Source organism: Tripterygium wilfordii, chromosome 17 (assembly GCF_013401445.1).
Source record: "Tripterygium wilfordii isolate XIE 37 chromosome 17, ASM1340144v1, whole genome shotgun sequence".
NCBI lineage: Eukaryota > Viridiplantae > Streptophyta > Magnoliopsida > Celastrales > Celastraceae > Tripterygium > Tripterygium wilfordii.
In genome coordinates, this window is record NC_052248.1 from 10,957,687 (window position 1) to 10,978,990 (window position 21,304).

General features: G+C 35.5%; 2 protein-coding genes across 2 annotated transcripts; one reads left to right on the forward strand and one right to left on the reverse strand.

Moving 5' to 3' along the window:
- Positions 1–8,165: 8,165 nt before the first annotated feature.
- On the reverse strand, positions 8,166–9,075 carry LOC119981909 (anti-H(O) lectin 1-like). The gene is made up of 2 exons (XM_038825047.1): positions 8,649–9,075; positions 8,166–8,545 (listed from the first exon to the last, which is right to left on the reverse strand). The coding sequence occupies exons 1-2, from the start codon at positions 9,073–9,075 to the stop codon at positions 8,166–8,168; spliced, it is 807 nt and encodes a 268-aa protein (XP_038680975.1).
- Positions 9,076–16,471: 7,396 nt separating this feature from the next.
- Positions 16,472–16,941, forward strand: LOC119981910 (agamous-like MADS-box protein AGL61). Its single transcript, XM_038825048.1, has 2 exons — positions 16,472–16,483; positions 16,588–16,941. The coding sequence occupies exons 1-2, from the start codon at positions 16,472–16,474 to the stop codon at positions 16,939–16,941; spliced, it is 366 nt and encodes a 121-aa protein (XP_038680976.1).
- The last annotated feature ends 4,363 nt before the right edge of the window (positions 16,942–21,304 follow it).

Here is a 21,304-nt window from a genome sequence, read left to right on the forward strand (position 1 = left end):
GAAATTCTTTTGCTACAAACCAATCCTAATTTCCCAAAAACGAACCAATGATGACTCAAGTAAACAAGAGCAGGTACATGGGCCTACAAAACCATTCCAATTGCTTGTTAAATTGGTGAATGCTAATGCGAACTGCGAGGAGTTCAATTTGGGTTGACATGATTCATCTCCAGCAATCTGGGCTACCTTTGGTGACTCTACATACTAAGTGAGGCTCTTTGGTTAGAATCTCTTAGATTATTTGTTTGCCATTTATTTTTCTATTGATTTCATTTTCTATATCGTTAAGCTAAACTTTGAGTTTCTTATAGTCTGTTTTGTGAACGGTTAAGTGTAAATAGGTCACTAAAAGATAGGTCAATTTGCAATTAGATCACCCAAAGAAAACAATTTCAAATTGGGTCACTCAATGTTCCAATTTTAAGCAATTGGGTCATTCCGATCAACTTCCGATCGATTTAACACCGGAAATTGTTGACATGTCACATTTGTCCAAATATAAAATAAAATATAATTTAAAAAGCCATGTGGAATATCAAAATATATTTAAAAAATGATATGAATCTTTTTAAAAATTTTAAAAAAATGTGGCACATATAAAAAGGCAAAATAAAAAAGATTGAATAATAAAAGATGGGGAAATAGGTAGAAGGATAAAAAACAACATTTATATCCCATCAATGACAAAAAGCAACATTTATATCCTATCTTTCTTCTTTCTTCAGCGTTTCTCTTCTTCCTTCCTTCAACGCCTCCCTTTTTCTTCTTTCTTCGCTACTTCTTCTCTCGTCTTCCTCAATCGACTCTCCTTTCTTTGCTTGCGACATAGAGCGACATTTCTCTTCTTCTTCTTCTTCCTCCTTGCAACTAAGATCGGGATTGGGGCTCTTTATTCTTCCTTCACTTTCGGTAGAGACGGATCTTCAAAGCAAAGTTTTGATCTAGAGAGAGAAATAGAGAACGAACATGAAAAGATATTGTTCTATCTTTAGTATATGATATTATATCTGTTTTGTATCTGTCAATATTCTTCTGAAATTGAATTTGAATATGCACATACATATGTTTCGAATATATTCTGATATGTCATGTGATATGTTTTTGTCCTTTTGGAACTTCAAACAGGTAACATTTCAAAAAGACAGATAACATTTTAACAAGACAGATAACAATTGGCAAAACAGATAGCATATGATAAATATCAAATTAATTGATACCGATAACATATCACCTATGGTCTGTAGATCTCAAATCAGAACCAAAAAATCACGAAAATCACAACGGAAAATATCAAAAAATAATGATGGGATGACAGATCGAAGAAAAACAACAAGATCTACAAGCCCCGTGATGAATATGAGTAGATCTAGTTCGCTCTAGTTCGAATACAAAAAAGGGATGAAATATAACTTAAAAAATGCCATATAATTATTGAATAAGTCATGAGGGGTGGAGATGAAGCTTCCGACGGTGGAGACAAAACTTCCGACGGAGGTCAGAGATGAATCACATATAGGAGAAGTGTGTTATGTTTGAGGATGAAGATTAGAGTATTTTAGGCAATAAAACCATATATTTTAACATTTTATTCTTTTATGGAATAGTGTTTTAAACTTTATGGACTTTATGGAGTAAAACTTTTAAGAGTATCCTTATTGGAATAAAACTTTTAAGTGAGGGGCTTATCACCAATTTTCCCTAAAAAGATTGAAGCCTTAGATCAGTTGTCCACACAAGGACTTGAAGAATAAAAAGAATCCTTAGATATGTGTAGTAACCGGTTTCCGTCCGGCGGAAATAAAAAATAATAATAATAGTGAAAAATAAAATGAAAAAGAACATAAGAGTAATAAGTGCCCAAAAACCTATTTATTGGGCTCATAGGCCTACAAATATGTAAAAGCCTGTTTTTGGACCATAAGCCCATAAAAATTCAAACCCAAGCCCAATGCAACTAAACCCTAAAAGTTATCTAAAAAATATGGAAATTAAAAGATTTTGGAAATAAAACCTTAAAAAGGACAAGGTTCCAAATTTTTAGGGGTTTGCAAAACAGAAGTGCTATGGATCCCAGCAACTGGGATCCCAGTTATCCCAGTTGCTGAGGTGTATGCACAGGATTTAATGTGCATGTGGAGATCACAAGCACATTAAATCTTGTGCATACATCTCAACAATTGGCATAATTGGGATCCCAGTTGCTGGGAGCTTTATCTTTTTCGTTTGCAAAAAGAATGAAAAATACAATAAGGGTTTTTCTTAGAGTTTTTAAAGAGATAAGAAATAAGGCTTAAGGGGGGCATTTTGGTAAAAAGAGGAAAAATAGGGTTTTAGTCTCATAATATAAGACCATCTCCAACCCAAGTGGTATATGGGATTGTATTCTTCCTAACTTCTAAAATAACACTTTTAGAAGAAAATTTTCTTCTCCAACCCAAGTGGTATATGGGGTTGTATTATACAACTTCTCATCATGAAGTGCTAAATATAGCTCCCAAATGAGGAGATGAAAAATTTTGGAGGGAAATAAATTTTCGTAGTTAAGAGAGAGTTTCACATTAAAAAAATTCAAAAATATAAAGAAATCATTTTGCATCCCCATTTCCCACCCACAATTGGAGTAAATGAATTATACCACCCTCACTTTTACACTATTCATGGATGTAAAATTTAAATTGCATCCCCAATTTCCAACTTATGGTTGGAGATGCCCTAAGGAAGAAGAGGGAGTCTCAAGGAGACACACAAAAGGGAGAACCGCACAACGATTGAGAGGGGGAGGAAAAGAAAGAGGCGTGAGAGACACACAAAAAAGAGAGGGAGCCGCACAACAAAAAGAGAGGGAGAGAAAAAAAAAAGTTTTTGCTTTTGGTGTAAGAAGAGCAGCCGAACAAACAGAAGAAGGAAAAAAACAAAAGGGGTTCTTGACAGAGAGAAGCACTGTACAGAGTAAGTAGAAAGGGAGAAAGTCACTCGGTTCTACTTCACGGAAGGTAATACGCTGCACTCAATCCGATTGATCTGTGTTGGCTGGTTCGGTTTCTTTGATTATACTTGCCTCTGTTTATATTCTGTGTTGTTTATATTGTATTGCCTCTGGTTCGGGTCCTATATTATTTATCGTTTATCGTTTATATCTGCAGTGTTTATATTGTTTGTTGATATATTGTTTACATTGGTTCTGGTTCGGGTTCTTGATGTTTGATATACGGTGGCTTCTCCATTTCTTTCAGACACATATTTGTGTATATATATGAGTTTATATGTATATATGTATGTGTGTATATATTATATGCATTGTGTGTGCGTGTATAGGTGGTGCGTTTATATATCTATACTGTCTGACTGTATATATATATATATGTTGTTTGTGTATATATGGTTTTGTTCGTGTGTATATATATACAGTGTATATATGTGTGTGTATATACCGTGGGATTGTGCGTGTATACTTTATATGTGTATATGTGTGTATGTGTACATGGTATGGTTGTGTATATTGTATATATGTTTATATGTGTATGTGAATCTTTAAATATGGATTTGGTTTGATATTATATTTGAATACCTATTAGACCCCTCTTTGTATTTGGTTTGCGATGTGGACCGGGCTTGGCTTTATTTGGGTCGAGTTGAACTCTATTTGGGCCGGGATCAAGTAGAGCTTGAGTAATTTAAGGATTTTGTTTGAGTTATTCTTAATTTTTTATTTTACATATGTATATTTGGCCATTATGTTGGGTATCTCATTCACATTGACATGCATAACTTGGACATTAATTATTTGGATTTATTATGAGTGTATGCGTTTAAAATTGAATGTAGGTCATTTCAATTAAGGAAATCATAAGTTGATTCCCTTTATTTGGATTATGGGCCTTATTTGATTTCATTTATAAGTTTGTCATAAGTTGACAATAATAATTTAAATTGATAGGTGACATTTTCTCAATAGATCATTTATACCATAAGTTGGTATTTAAAATTAAACCTACCAAAAAGTTGGTAGTATATTTTCATGAAACCTACCAAAAGTTGGTAGTGCATTTCTAAAAAATAAATTATCAAAAGTTGATAGTAATATTCCAAACTGTTTTCCGAAAACTATCATAAGTTGATAGTATTTTTCATACAAACTTTTTCACAAAACAATTATATCTTGTAAAGAGCAAGTTTCCATGAGATAGCCATTAAATTAATTAGGGTAACTGTTTTCAAACGAGAGTTGTGGGGTGCCTAACACCTTACTCACACTCAATCGATCCCCGTACCCCTTTTCTCTGGTTCGCAGGTCTTAACGGTGTCCAATTTCACCTTAAACCAATTGGTGGCGACTTTAAACGTTTTTTATCCTCCATCGCCGGTCCACATCGTGACTCCGATTGCAACAATATGTTGTTCACCCGTCCTCATAGCAAGACTGAAGCCATTAGATTTTTGTAGGAAAAGCTTCATTTAGAGTTTAGGGATGGGGAAGATTGAGTTTAAGCGGATTGAGAAAACAACTAAACTATTCGGTCTCCCTCTACAATAGGTGCAATGTTCGGCTTTGCAGTCGAGAAGTCGACATATTGATTGATTTTTTGTTGCTGTTGTTGAGGAGTGGGATTTTCTGGAGTTCTGTATCTCGGCGGATCTCGCCTTTGGATTCAAGTTTTGAAAAAGCTCCGCCCTCCTTAATGACAAAGGGGAGCAAGTTGGAGAAGTTCCGATTCCAGTCGACAAGATCTCAGATGGAGAGGGTGACTGCGATGGAAGTTTTCTAGTGAAGAGAGAATGGGTGGGGGTGAGGGTGGGTGGGTTAATCTGATTTTTTTTTGCAAAATTAATTGTAAAAACACGTCATTAAAAAGCCACCAGTCATCGGCTCCACATTGGCAGTTAACTGACAAGTAAGCAAATTCTGACGATCAATTGATCGGAATTAGATTCCCATGGCCTAATTGCTTAAAATTGAAATATTGAGTTACCCAATTTGAAATTTTTTTCTTTGAGTGACCTATTTACAAACTAATCTATTTTTCAGTGACCTATTTGCACTTAACCCGTTTTGTGAAGATATCAAATAATCTCCACACTAATGTAATATAACATTACCATCCGTCTTCTGAAAATCGGTGTAGACAGTGGAAAATAAATGCCATGTCCATTTTTCATGATAAGGAAGACAGCGGAAAATAAATGACGTCTATATTTCATGAGAAGGACTAAAATAAGAGAAGGACATCACCATTCCTTATTGGACTTGATATATGAATGGATTACACAGCCTTCATCCTTTATTTTTGCAAGCTTAAGAATTTAAAAATTGCATAGAATTGGATAGCGTTTCTTATTGTGTGATGTATATCCCAGGAAGTAGCACACGACACTAGTTGTGCATTGATTCTCCTCATTTCTTGATTGGAAATGATGCTAAATTCCAGTTGAGAATCTGATGACGCTCAGTGAGAAGCCCTGTTGATGCTGTGAATCCCATATAGATGAAGCTTGGCAGGGTATTTGGGATGTCAATAGGCACCTCAAGAAAAGTCTCACCTATTGGATCAGATGCATATCCAACGTGCACTCTAATTGACTTTGTACTGCTATAGCTTGAATTGGATGTATTACACTTTTAGTGACAATCGCAATGGGGAAGATTGAGTTTAAGCGGATTGAGAAAACAACTAAACTGTTCGGTCTCCCTCTACAATAGGTGCAATGTTCGGCTTTGCAGTCGAGAAGTCGACATATTGGTTGATTTTTTGTTGCTGCTGTTGAGGAGTGGGATTTTCTGGAGTTCTGTATCTCGGCGGATCTCGTCTTTGGATTCAAGTTTTGAAAAAGCTCCGCCCTCCTTAATGACAAAGGGGAGCAAGTTGGAGAAGTTCCGATTCCAGTCGACAAGATCTCAGATGGAGAGGGTGACTACGATGGAAGTTTTCTAGTGAAGAGAGAATGGGTGGGGGTGAGGGTGGGTGGGTTAATCTGATTTTTTTTTTCAAAATTAATTGTAAAAACACGTCATTAAAAAGCCACCAGTCATCGGCTCCACATTGGCAGTTAACTGACAAGTACGCAAATTCCGACGATCAATTGATCGGAATTAGATTCCCATGGCCTAATTACTTAAAATTGAAATATCGAGTTACCCAATTTGAAATTTTTTTCTATGAGTGACCTATTTACAAACTAATCTATTTTTCAGTGACCTATTTGCACTTATCCCGTTTTGTGAAGATATCAAATAATCTCCGCACTAATGTAATATAACATTACCATCGGTCTTCTGAAAATCGGTGTAGACAATGGAAAATAAATGCCATGTCCATTTTTCATGATAAGGAAGACGGCGGAAAATAAATGACGTCTATATTTCATGACAAGGACTAAAATAAGAGAAGGACATCACCATTCCTTATTGGACTTGATATATGAATGGATTACACAGCCTTCCTCCTTTATTTTTGCAAGCTTAAGAATTTAAAAATTGCATAGAATTGGATAGCGTTTCTTATTGTGTGATGTATATCCCAGGAAGTAGCACATGACACTAGTTGTGCATTGATTCTCCTCACTTCTTGATTGGAAATGATGCTAAATTCCAGTTGAGAATCTGATGACGCTCAGTGAGAAGCCCTGTTGATGCTGTGAATCCCACATAGATGAAGCTTGGCAGGGTATTTGGGATGTCAATAGGCACCTCAAGAAAAGTCTCACCTATTGGATCAGATGCATATCCAACGTGCACTCTAATTGACTTTGTACTCCCATCCAATACTATTAGAACCTTGATATCTCTTCCACTTTTCAGGTCAATTCCGGTATAATTGAGACTCCTAGCTTGAATTGGATGTATTACACTTTTGAAATATTTTTGTTTGTATTTCCTATCTGGATCCAAAGATTATATTGTTGGGTTATATTAATATCTCCAAGGCAACATTGTATTTGCAGATTGATGTTTGGAAGACTCACAAAGATATAAAGACAGAAGGTACAATCCATCTAGAAAGACTTAAGACATTTCAATCCGTCATTCAACAGGGAACCTACCCCGCATAAGCAAATGAATGGAAGCTAAGGTCCTTTTGTGTTTATTTATAATTCTGCTTTTGAAATAGCCAGACGGCACAGACTACAAAATTTGAAAAATATTGTGGGAGCTAGTTCTGGTAAGACACTTTGTCATCAACTGCTTGAAGTCTATATGCCAAAAGAGCATGGATCTTGCATGTTGTTTACTATATATATATCTGCCAAACATGTAAGTCCATACACCAACAAAGGCATAGTTTCACATTGTTTCCAAGGAACTATGCTGAAATGGAAGATATTTTTAACCTTGAAGCCACAATAGTTTCTTGATTATCATAGTTCTAGAAAGTGGGCTACTATAGATGCTGCCGGATCTTTGACTAGTTCGTAGGTGTGCGTTGATGATTTTTGTTCTTCTTTCTTATTCACTTTTACCGGGTTTGGGGCGTGACAAACTCTATTATGATTGTCAACTTCCACAGTTTTTGAATCTCAAAGTGCGATGGAAGTTTTCTAGTGAAGAGAGAATGGGTGGGGGTGGGGGTGGGTGGGTAAATTTGATTTTTTTTTTTCAAAATTAGTTGTAAAAACACATCATTAAAAAGCCACCAGTCATCGACTCCACATTGGCAGTTAACTGACAAGTAAGCAAATTCCGACGACTAATTGATCGGAATTAGATTCCCATGGCCAAATTGCTTAAAATTGAAATATTGAGTTATCCAATTTGAAAATTTTTTCTTTGAGTGACCTATTGGCAAACTAATCTATCTTTCAGTGACCTATTTGCACTTAACCCGTTTTGTGAAGATATCAAATAATCTCCACACCAGTGTAATATAACATTACCATCCGTCTTCTCAAAAATCGGTGTAGACAGTGGAAAATAAATGCCATGTCCATTTTTCATGATAAGGAAGTCGGTGGAAAATAAATGACGTCTAAATTTCATGACAAGGACTAAAATAAGAGAAGGACATAACCATTCCTTATTGAACTTGATATATGAATGGATTACATAGCCTTCCTCCTTTATTTTTGCAAGCATAAGAATTTAAAAATTGCATAGAATTGGATAGTGTTTCTTATTGTGTGATGTATATCCCAGGAAGTAGCACATGACCCTAGTTGCGCATTGATTCTCCTCATTTTTTTATTGGAAATGATACTAAATTCCAGTTGAGAATCTGATGACGCTCAGTGAGAAACCCTGTTGATGCTGTGAATCCCACATAGATGAAGCTTGGCAGTGTATTTGGGATGTCAATAGGCACCTCAAGAAAAGTCTCACCTATTGGATCAGATGCATATCCAATGTGCACTCTAATTGACTTTGTCCTCCCATCCAATACTATTAGAACCTTGATGTCTCTTCCACTTGTCAGGTCAATTCCGGTATAATTGAGACTCCTAGCTTGAATTGGATGTATTACACTTTTTGTGACAATCGCAATGTGATTTGCATCCAAATCTCCTGTATTCTTGTATGTGTCAAACTCCACAGCTAATTGACCACCAGCATGACCTGCATTTACCTCCAAATGTATTGGTTTAGTTGAATATATAATGTATGTTTCGATGTTACATCATATAATAAAGATAGGAACCACAGCTTCACATTATATTACCGTCTTGTGCTGGGTCCATTATTCCCAGATAGGAACCACAGCTGTCAGATGGCGAGGGACTACTGCCTGGTGCGATAATAAATGTTAGTCCGTCTGCAGATTCAGTTGAATAAGGGGAGGTAAGAATCCTGAACGTGAATTTAGTAAGGATCACTATTGGCCACGCAAGCAAAGGGTATCTGTATAGAACCCTGCCAACTTGATTTAGTGGTAAGGTTAGATAACCTGGCTGTGGCTCTGGAGTTAGGCTTAAGTAGCCGTCGTGACTGGTAACTGAACCCGTGCAAGTTAAGTTACCATCACTGCAACTTGCTGGGGTGAATGAAGCAAAACTGAAACCAGTGGTGATTTGAGGGACTGGAAATGGAGCTGGGGTGAATGAAGAAGCTTGGTTAAGAAAAGCAAAGAGAAACAGAAACAGAAACATGGTTGGTTGGGTATATTTATGTGTGAGACTACTTCGCTTATAACTCATAGCAAGCAATCAGACTTACTCCACTATGTATAGTGGGGTTTGATGATAGTAGTCGATGAAATTTATGCTAGCTGCATTGTTTAAGGAAGATTAAGTTACCTTCAACAAGAAAAAGTTGGCTCTGTAGTTAGCGTAGCTTACAATATTTTTGTTTGTATTTCCTATCTGGATCCAAAGATTATATTGTTGGGTTATATTAATATCTCGAAGGCAACATTGTATTTGCAGATTGATGTTTGGAAGACTCACAAAGATATAAAGACAGAAGGTACAATCCATCTAGTTCTGGTAAGATACTTTGTCATCAACTGCTTGAAGTCTGTATGCCAAAATAGCATGGATCTTGCATGTTGTTTACTATATATATCTGCCAAACATGTAAGTCCATACACCAACAAAGGCATAGTTTCACATTGTTTCCAAGAAACTATGCTGAAATGGAAGATATTTTTATCCTTGAAGCCACAATAGTTTCTTGATTATCATAGTTCTAGAAAGTTGGCTACTATAGATGCTGCCGGATCTTTGACTAGTTCGTAGGTGTGTGTCGATGATTTTTGTTCTTTTTTCTTATTCACTTTTACCGGGTTTGGGGCGTGACAAACTCTATTATGATTGTCAACTTCCACAGTTTTTGAGTCTATACTTTCATATGAAGGATGTGTGTCCTCTCACATATGTTCTGGGTTTGGAAGTAGTGCTTCAAATATCGATTGGTATGTGGTATATCCGGTTCAACCGGTCGATCGACTCAAAGATAATATAAATATATTGCACAAGACCAAAATAACAAAAATCATGTTTCTTTAGTGGTTAAGTCTTAGTATTTTTACGCCCATGTTTAATTCTCACTAATAGTATTTTTAACATATTTTTCAACCCATACAATAAACATCACATGATGAAAAAATTGAAAGAATTTTACAACCATTACTCTCCTAAATAAAATCTTAGGTTATTGTCAAATACATTATTAAAAAGGGATAAGTAATGATAAAGCCCCTCTACTTTTTGAAATGGGCAACCTGAGCCGTTAAATTTTTTTTCCCTGTCAATGGAGTCCATCTACTTTGAAAAGTGGATCACGTTAGTCCTTTCGTCTAATTTTCTGTCAAATATTGCTGACATGGATCCCATTTGTTGACATGCCTAAGTTTTAAGTAAAAGAGGAAAATAGGTGTAAGTTATAACCTGTTTTTAAAAAAATAACAGAGAAATAAATACAAAAATAAAACACAAAATCTAAAGAAAGGTGCAGCTTTCGCGCACCTCGTCCTACAGCCCCCTCATTCTTCTTATTTGGTCAATCGGTTGCAACTCTCAATTCCCACTTTTCCCAAGTACGTATTCATGTCTCCATGCTCAGGGATATTGTTTTCAGCTATCTTCTCCAACTTTTTCAGCTCTCAAATGCAAGTTTTTTGGGATTAGCGATTTCGGTTGGGATGTAGGTTTTGGGGTTTCGAAATGGGGTTATGTTTGGCATACGGGGTTTCGTTTTGATGTTTTATTATGTGGGTTTCAATTATTGGTTTAGGAATAAGGGGAGGTAAGAATCCTGAACGTGAATTTAGTAAGGATCACTGCTGGCCACGCAAGCAACGGGTATCTGTATAGAACCCTGCCAACTTGATTTAGTGGTAAGGTTGGATAACCTGGTTGTGGCTCTGGGGTTAGGCTTAAGTAGCCGTCGTGACTGGTAACTGATCCCGTGCAAGTTAAGTTACCATCACTGCAACTTGCTGGGGTGAATGAAGGAAAGCTGAAACCAGTGGTGATTTGAGGGACTGGAAATGGAGCTGGGGTGAATGAAGAAGCTTGGTTAAGAAAAGCAAAGAGAAACAGAAACAGAAACATGGTTGGTTGGCTATATTTATGTGTGAGACTACTTCGCTTATAACTCATAGCAAGCAATCGGACTTACTCCACTATATATAGTGGGGTTTGATGATAGTAGTCGATGAAATTTATGCTAGCTGCATTGTTTAAGGAAGATTAAGTTACCTACAACAAGAAAAAGTTGGCTCTCTAGTTAGCGTTGCTTACAATATTTTTGTTTGTATTTCCTATCTGGATCCAAATATTATATTGTTGGGTTATATTAATATCTCCAAGGCAACATTGTATTTGCAGATTGATGTTTGGTAGACTCACAAAGATATAAAGACAGAAGGTACAGTCCATCTAGAAAGACTTAAGACATTTCAATCCGTCCTTCAACAGGGAACCTACCCCGCATAAGCAAATGAATGGAAGCTAAGGTACTTTTGTGTTTATTTATAATTCTGCTTTTGAAATAGCCAGACGGCCCAGACTACAAATTTGAATAATGTTGTGGGAGCTAGTTCTGGTAAGATACTTTGTCATCAACTGCTTGAAGTCTATATGCCAAAATAGCATGGATCTTGCATGTTGTTTACCATATATATCTGCCAAACATGTAAGTCCATACACCAACAAAGGCATAGTTTCACATTGTTTCCAAGAAACTATGCTGAAATGGAAGATATTTTTATCCTTGAAGCCACAATAGTTTCTTGATTATCATAGTTATAGGTGCTGTCGGATCTTTGACTAGTTCGTAGGTGTGTGTTGATGATTTTTGTTCTTTTTTCTTATTCACTTTTACCGGGTTTGGGGCGTGACAAACTCTATTATGATTGTCAACTTCCACAGTTTTTGAGTCTATACTTTCATATGAAGGATGTGTGTCCTCTCACATATTTTCTGGGTTTGGAAGTAGTGCTTCAAATATCGATTGGTATGTGGTATATCCGATTCAACCGGTCGATCGACACAAAGATAATATAAATATATTGCGCAAGACCAAAATAACAAAAATCATGTTTCTTTAGTGGTTAAGTCTTAGTATTTTATACGCCCATGTTTAATTCTCACTAATAGTATTTTTAACATATTTTTCAACTCATACAATAAACATCACATGATGAAAAAAATGAAAGAATTTTACAACCATTACTCTCCTAAATAAAATCTTAGGTTACTGTCAAATACATTATTGAAAAGGGATAAGTAATGATAAAACCCCTCTACTTTTTAAAATGGGCAACCTGAGCCTTTAAAATTTTTTTTCCTGTCAATGAAGTCCCTCTACTTTGAAAAGTGGATCACGTTAGTCCTTTCATCTAATTTTCTGTCAAATATTGCTGATATGGACCCCATTTGTTGACATGCCTAAGTTTTAAGTAAAAGAGGAAAATAGGTGTAAATTTTAACCTGTTTTTAAAAAAATAACAGAGAAATAAATACAAAAATAAAACACAAAATATAAAGAAAGGTGCAGCTTTTGCGCACCTCGTCCTACAGCCCCCTCATCCTTCTTGTCCTACAGCCCCCCTCATCCTTCTTATTCGGTCAATTAGTTGCAACTCTCAATTCCCACTTTTTCCAAGTACGTATTCATGTCTCCAAGCTCATGGATATTGTTTTCTGCTATCTTCTCCAACTTTTTCAGCTCTCAAATGCAAGTTTTTTGGGATTAGTGATTTCGGTTGGGATGTATGTTTTGGGGTTTCGAAATGGGGCTATGTTTGGCATACGGGGTTTCGTTTTGATGTTTTATTATGTGGGTTTCAATTATTGGTTTTGGAACTATCTTCTTGGTTTTTCTGTTGCCAAATTTAAACTACAGGGCATTCTGTAACTGATTGAAATAAGGGAGTCAATTGACCCATTTTTTAGAACCGTAGGGGCTTATTTGTTCCATTTCTGAAAGTGCAAGGGCTCCAAAATATCAAAAAGCTAAAATTTCCAGAATTTCTTTCCTCATCTGAATTTAATAATGTAAATTATTGGTCAATGACATCTGGATTACATCTGGAGTATTAAAATATTTTTTAAAAAATTATTTGTCATTCACTAACTACAATGACAACAATATTTAACGAAAAACGGGACGGAAGGGCTAATGTGGTTCACTATTCAAAGTAGAGGGGCTTCTTTGGCACAAAAAAATTGATTTTGAAAAGTAGAAGGACTTTATCATTAGATGTCCCTATTAAAAAATCGATAGTGATACATATACATAGGATTTGTATACATAAAAGATACATAATGATGTGGCAGCTGACTGGATATGCTGACTGGGCAAATTCAAAATTCAAAAATCAAAAATAAACACTACAAAATCACTTTTCTCTCTCCTTATGTCTCATTTTTCTCTCTCCTCTATCTCTCCTCTCCTCTCTCTCACGCGATTCTCTCTTCTTCTCTCACGGTCAATAACGGACCTCCGTTGTCCGGTCACCGATATGACCGCCGCTGCAGCCAAAAGAAGCGTCCGGCCCCCAGGAGCAACACCCAACCACCACTTGCCGTCAACGGTTGTTGATTTTGTCAGAAATCCACCATGAAGCCATGGGTATCCATCGAACAAAAATCACAGATTCAACTGATTTCGATGTCGGTTTGTCAACCTGACACCACCAATGGACTCCCCTACGTGAGGAGCACTTAGCCCAGCCCTTCGTCGATCAAAACGGCCACCGAAATTGGAGACCCACGTCGAAGGTATTCTCCAATGCGTTATTACACTATACATTTGACAGTGTATTTAGCTTTTTATGTTGATTGAACATCTTATGGATTACTTGTGAAGCTTGATAGTGGGTTATTGCACTGTCATAATGAAAAGTGTAATTATTTTGTTTCATGGTTTGTTTCTTGCCTAGTTTACCAGATACTGTATTTTGCAAATAGTGTATTTAGCATTTAGTGTATTTAGAACATAGTGTATTTAGCATATAGTGTATGTTGCTGGGCTGCTCCTCGTCATGGTGTACTGGATTGGTGATTTCTTGGTTCCACAAAATATTTGATTACACTTTCATTTTAGTAATGCATTTGTTTTATATAAACCCAAAATATTACGTACACTGTAAGTTTCCATAATGTAGTTGCATTGAATATGTTAGTTTCCTTGCTTGATGGGTTTGATTGGTTCACTGTCAGTGTGCATAATGTTTTTAACATATGTTCAATGTTGTCTTGTTTGGGTATACTCTGTTCGTATTGCCTAATGTATTTGTTGTGAGTAATTTTAAGTATGGACAAAGCTAGTAAAATTTGTAGTTATGAACATTGATAGAACTATACACTACCAATTAAATAATATATTTGGCTTGAATGGTTCTGTTTACATACTTGATGGGTTTCAGTTGTTATAATGCATTGGTTTGTGTTTTGTGATATTTTATTCACGCTTAATGGAAGTGTATTTAGGTATATAGTGTGGTTCGATAGTGTGTGTTCTTCATATTGGTCAAATATTTGATTATACTACTACGCTATGTAACGTATTTTGTTTAATTATATCCGAGTAATTTTACCTTTCATTTGTTGTTTATAAAATATTACATTATATTTTTGACAATGTATTTGTTTGCCAGTTTATAATGCATTATGAATTACCAATGTATTTGTTTCACTTTTTTATGGCATTGAGTTATTATACTATGGTATGATAGTGTAATAATGACAGAGTCATTTCATTTTGGTGTTGATATTATATGAGTTATTACATTATCAATTACTAAATTTATGTATTTATGAAACAAATGTATGTTTTAACATTGTTTTGTAGTGAAGAGATGGGTTTTCAATCAAGAGGATTCAATAACGAAGGATGCGAATGGTGATTACAAATATCTGATATTTACATGCGGGAGGTTGGATAACAAGGCGGGGCTTGTTGGTAGACTTTTCGTCGATGGGAAGTGGAAGATTACATTGTTTGAAGATATCCACAATCACGATCTAAGTCCTAGTCATTCTAGATTCTTCGTGTGTAACAGGGAAATAACCCCGAGTGTGAAAATGCAACTAGAGATTAATGATATTGTTGAAATTCGATCGAGCAAGAGTTACAATTCATTTGTCATTGGTGTCGGTGGGCATGATAATTTTACAGTGTATTTGTTTCTCAGTTGTTAATGCATTACGAATTATCAGTGTAATTAACCAAGCTTACAGTGACTTATTACATTACGTTTTGACAGTGTATTTGTTTCCCATTTTCGGCAAGTTTGATTGTTATCATGCCGTACCTTATTACATTATGTTTTTGACAGTGTATTTGTTTTTCAGTATTTAATGCATTACGTACTAGCAGTGTATTTTACTACTAATAGAGGAGAGAGAAGCGGGAAAAAAAAGTGAACATTTAGGGTTTTGTGTCAATATATCTATGTGGCATGCCACATAGATTATGTATATTATGTATCTGAAAATTATGTATGTATGTCATTTTCCTTAAAAAATTCACTAAAGGACTCTTTTTGAAAATATCATGTATTAGTTTAAATTTTCTAAAAAGTTCATTTTAGTTTTAAAGAATATGTATATAAAAAATTTCAATATCAGGAAAACCATCTGGTTCAATCGATTTTTAATCAGCACAATACAACCCAATATTTTAAATTGAATCGTATTGATGGATTGATCAATACCCGGTTCAACAGGTTGACCTGGTCGATCCAAACCGATATTTAAAACAATTTTTCAGCATAAGTATACTGTCGATATTATTACCATAATAAGTTTTTCAGATGCTACGCCTATTGATACACCTATGGAGGTGAATCTCAAATTGTGCAAGGAAAAAGGGGATGATGGATATATATTCTTTTTGACCCATTTTTTACCATCAATTAGTTGGGAGTTTAGTTTATTGGGCTATTCCACACTTGGCTTTTTTTTTGTTAGACCTTGACAACTTATTGTGATGCTGATTGGACATGATATCCCAATAGTCCCTATATACTACTTATTGGTGCATTTTTTGAGGTTATGCTCTGATTTCTTGGAAGGTCAAGAAACAAGATATGGTTTCCAAATCAAGCTATGTTAGGCAGTCACAATGGTGGGTTTTTACTAGCCCATAGATGATAAAATTCTTAAATTTGTTGTAGTTTTCACATATAAATTTCCTTCAATAAGACTCCCTCTCCTAACCAAAACACCGCTTCTAATTAAAAGGTAGCGCTCCATTCTTTTTCTATAGAGAACCGATTCCGGGCTTGCTCTTTTTCTTATGAGCAATCACCTTTGACCAATTCACGAAAGACCTATAGCTTATTTCACGATTTAAAAGTTAGTTTATTTTTCACAACTAATAACATAATTTATTAAATTATGTTAAGATATATACTCAACTTGGTCATATCCAAGTTCGATGATAAAATGAAAAAATAAATAAATTGGCTTGTTTTTTAAAAAGAAAAAGGAATGGTTTCCACCTTTAGAAATTTATTAAATTCATTTTGGGTGGTCAGACAATTTTCAATCTAAGTAAAAAGAAAAGATAAATAAATTGGGGAGTTTTAAAAATATGGTTGGTAAGGTTATTTGATCTTGTTAAAAGATAGATTTTTCTGTGTGGAGGCTAGAAATCATAGCTTTTGTACTCTAGTGATTTTAACATCCTAACCTAAAAAGTCATTTCAGGTGCTCGAGCAGCTCGATATGGAAAAGAAGAGAGCGCAAGAACTTAGCAAGATGAGGAAGGCTAACCAGGCAGAGTGCTGGTGGCAGAATCCAATGAGTGAAATGAACAAAGAACAACTGGGACAATTGAAGCTCGCCTTGGAGGAGCTTCAGAAAAATGTGGCAAAACAATCTCAAACTATTCTTTTTCAAAACTTGAACAATGGCACCCAGTCTTTTGGTCCTGCTCAAGTCATGCTTCCTACTGCAGGGCTCAATGGTAATGTGTTCGATTTCGATCCCAATGTGGTGCCTCCTCCTGCTGCAATGCCTCCGGCATATAATTTCGGATTTGGAAGTAATGGGTTTTATTAGCTTTCTGGTGGTCTGTGTCCATGGCTCTTTATTGTTGAAAAACTATTTCCTTATGCCGTTGTGAACTTGTGATAGTCTTATAGTTATGGAGTGGGGTAGGCTGCTATTGTAAAATAATAGCAGCCCATACAGTTCCTCATTTTTGAGCTATAAAATAATTTCTTAAAATAATAAATAGAAAATATGTAAGGATTTTGATTGTTGGATCATGTATTTAATCATCGGATCTTTTAAAAATGAGATAACATGTTACACACTTTGCATCCAACGATTTAGAATCACTTAGGACATAAGACATGAGATTCAAAATCATTGATATTTATTATTTTTTAGGAATTTTAAAAAATTATTGATAATCAAAAAAATGAGGAAGAGGAGGGACTGCTATAAGCCTACCCCAGTCCCTTGTTGTTTTCATTACTGTAAAATTGAGTCATGCTATTTTTATTTATGGTTTTGTGTTTGTTTTAATAGATTTTTATTTATGGCTTTGTGTTTGTCTTAATTCGACCCATATTAACCCGACCCGACCTCATTTTATTATATAATGTCGTTTTATACTTGTATAGACCTGTATGCAGTATATATATATACACACACACTTTTATACTTGTATGCAGTATTAACAAGAATCAAACATTGAGTTTGTTTCATATATATATGTGTGTGTGTCTATATATGTTAGAGTTAGTACACTTTTCTTCTCTTGAATATTGTGAAGTCTTCATTTATGTTTTAATTACACCATAGTGATTTAGGTGGAGAATTTTAGCGAAAATTTTAAACTAATGACAAATAACCCGACCCAACCCAACCCATCTTCAAATGAGGTTGGTTAAGGGTTGAAGAAAATCTCACCCGACCTTATGCGAGTCGGATGAGGTATTTCCCTAAATCCGGCCCAACCCAACGTACCCATGTTCACCCCTATGGATAGCAATGAGGGGAAAAAAAGCCCAAAAGAGTAAAAGAAGCTGATGGACATAGGATAATATAATGCATCAAATCCACCTGACCAGCCCTTTGAATATCTTTCCAACAAGTTGAGAGTAAGCAAGTTCCAGATGTGGGGAGCCATACCTCACTGTTAATGTTGTAGTTTTCACATATAAAAAGTAGCGCTCCATTCTTTTTCTATAGAGAACCGATTCTGAGCCCGCTCTTTTCTTATGAGCAACCACCTTTGACCAATTCACGAAAGACCTGTAGCTTTTTTGACGGGTTAAAAGTTAGTTTATTTTTCACAATTAATAACATAATTTATTTTGACAATCAATAAATTTTGCCAAGAGTAACCTTTGTATCCATTGTAGGGCGTGGATTTAGAGTCACAATCGTCAAAAACTCTATCCAATATCACAATTTTGTATCATTCGAGTACCCATAGAGTCGCTCTAGCGCCAAAAACTATGGTTACTATTAAGTAGTAGGTGGGCCTATGAGGCCCACCTAACTTGGCTCTCAAACCCGACTCTAAAGCCATTCGAGGGTCGGGCCTGCCCAGCCCACCCCACCCCAACAACGGTCCGGAACAGCTCACATTACACCTCTACTAATGTGCAAGTCACTTAATTTAATTTTTTTAAAAAAATTATGGCATTTAACAAGATTGGTCAAAGTCAAAGGAAAGGTCACTGATTTTGAATTTTTTTATGGACAATGAAGTGAAATTCTTTTACTACAAACCAATCCTAATTTCCCAAAAACGAACCCAGTGATGACCCATGTAAACAAGAGCAAGTCCATGGGCCTATAAAACCATTCCAATTGCTTGTCAAATTGGTGAATGCTAATGCGAACTGCGAGGAGTTCAATTTGGGTTAACATGATTCATCTCCTGCAATCTGGGCTACCTTTGGGAGACTCTACATACTAAGTGAGGCTCTTTGGTTAGAATCTCTTAGATGATCTGTTTGCCATTTATTTTTCTATTGATTTCATTTTCTATATCGTTAAGCTAAACTTTGAGTTTCTTATAGTCTGTTTTGTGAAGGGTTAAGTGCAAATAAGTCACTGAAAAATAGGTCAGTTTGCAATTATATCACCCAAAGAAAAAATTTTCAAATTGAGTCACTCAATGTTCCAATTTTAAGCAATTGGGTCATTCCGATCAATTTTCAATCGATTTAACACCAGAAATTGCTGACATGTCACATTTGTCCAAATATAAAATAAAATTTAATTTAAAAAGCCATGTGGAATATCAAAATATATTTAGAAAATGATATGAATCTTTTTAAAAAATAAAAAAAATGTGACACATATAAAAAGGCAAAATAAAAAAGATTGAATAATAGAAAGATGGGGAAATAGGTAGAAGGATAAAAAAAACAACATTTATATCCCATCAATGACAAAAGCAACATTTATATCCTATCTTTCTTCTTTCTTCAGCGTTTCTCCTCTTCCTTCCTTCAACGCCTCCCTCTTTCTTCTTTCTTCGCTACTTCTTCTCTCTTCTTCCTCGATCGACTCTTCTTTCTTTGCTTGCGACATAGATCGACATTTCTCTTCTTCTTCTTCTTCCTCCTTGCGACTAAGATCAGGATTGGGCTCCTTATTCTTCCTTCACTTTTGATAGAGACGGATCTTCAAAGCAAAGTTTTGATCTAGGGAGAGAAAAAGAGAACGGACATGAAAAGACATTGTTCTATCTTTAGTATATGATATTATATCTGTTTTGTATATGTCAATATTCTTCTGAAATCGAATTTGAATATGCAGATATATATGTTTCGAATATGTTCTGATATGTCACGTGATATGTTTTTGTCCTTTTGAAACTTCAAACAGATAACAAGACTAATAACATTTTAACAAGACAGATAACAATTGGCAAAACAGATAGCATATGATAAATATCAAATTAATTGATACGGATAACACATCACTTGCGGTCTGCAGATCTCAAATCAGAACTAACAAATCCAGAAAATCACCACAGAAAATATCGAAAAATAATGATGGGATGACAGATCGAAGAAAAACAACAAGATCTACAAGCCCCGTGATGAATATGAGTAGATCTAGTTTGAATACAAAAAATGGATGAAATATAACTTAAAAAATGCCATATAATCATTGAATAAGTCATGAGGGGCAGAGATGAAGCTTCCGACGGTGGAGACGAAGCTTCCGATGGAGGTCAGAGATGAATCACATGTAGGAGAAGTGTGCCATGTTTGAGGATGAAGACGAGGGTATTTTAGGCAATAAAACCATATATTTTAACATTTTATTCTTTTATGGAATAGTGTTATAAACTTTATGGAGTAAAACTTTTAAGAGTATCCTTATTGGAATAAAACTTTTAAGTGAGGGGCTTATCACCAATTTTCCCTAAAAAGATTGAAGCCTTAGATCAGTTGTTCGCGTGAGGACTTGAAGAATAAAAAGAATCCTTGAAGAATAAAAAGAAGCCTTAGGGATTCTGTGTTTAGGGATGGGGAAGATTGAGTTTAAGAGGATTGAGAAAACAACTAAACTGTTCGGTCTCCCTCCGCAATAGGTGCAATGTTCGGCTTTGCCGTCGAGAAGTCGACATACTGGTTGATTTTTTGTTGCTGCTGTTGAGGAGTGGGATTTTCTGTAGTTCTATATCTCGTTGGATCTCGTCTTTGGATTCAAGTTTTGAAAAAGCTCTGCCCTCCTTAATGACAAAGGGGAGCAAGTTGGAAAAGTTCCAATTCCAATCGACAAGATCTTAGATGGAGAGGGTGACTGCGATGGAAGTTTTCTAGTGAAGAGAGAATGGGTGGGGGTGAGGGGTGGGTTAATCTGATTTTTTTTTTCAAAATTAATTGTAAAAACAAGTCATTAAAAAGCCACTAGTCATCGGCTCCGCATTGGCTGTTAACTGACAAGTAAGCAAATTCCGACGATCAATTGATCGGAATTAGATTCTCATGGCCTAATTGCTTAAAATTGAAATATTGAGTTACCCAATTTGATTTTTTTTTCTTTGAGTGACCTATTTGCAAACTAATCTATCTTTTAGTGACCTATTTGCACTTAACCCGTCTTGTGAAGATATCAAATAATCTCCGCACCAATGTAATACAACATTACCATGCGTCTTCTGAAAATCGGTGTAGACAGTGGAAAATAAATGCCATGTCCATTTTTCATGATAAGGAAGATGGTGGAAAATAAATGACGTCTATATTTCATGACAATGACTAAAATAAGAGAAGGACATCACCATTCCTTATTGGACTTGATAAATGAATGGATTACACAGCCTTCCTCCTTTATTTTTGCAAGCTTAAGAATTTAAAAATTGCATATAATTGGATAGCGTTTCTTATTGTGTGATGTATATCCCAGGAAGCAACACATGACACTAGTTGCGCATTGATTCTCC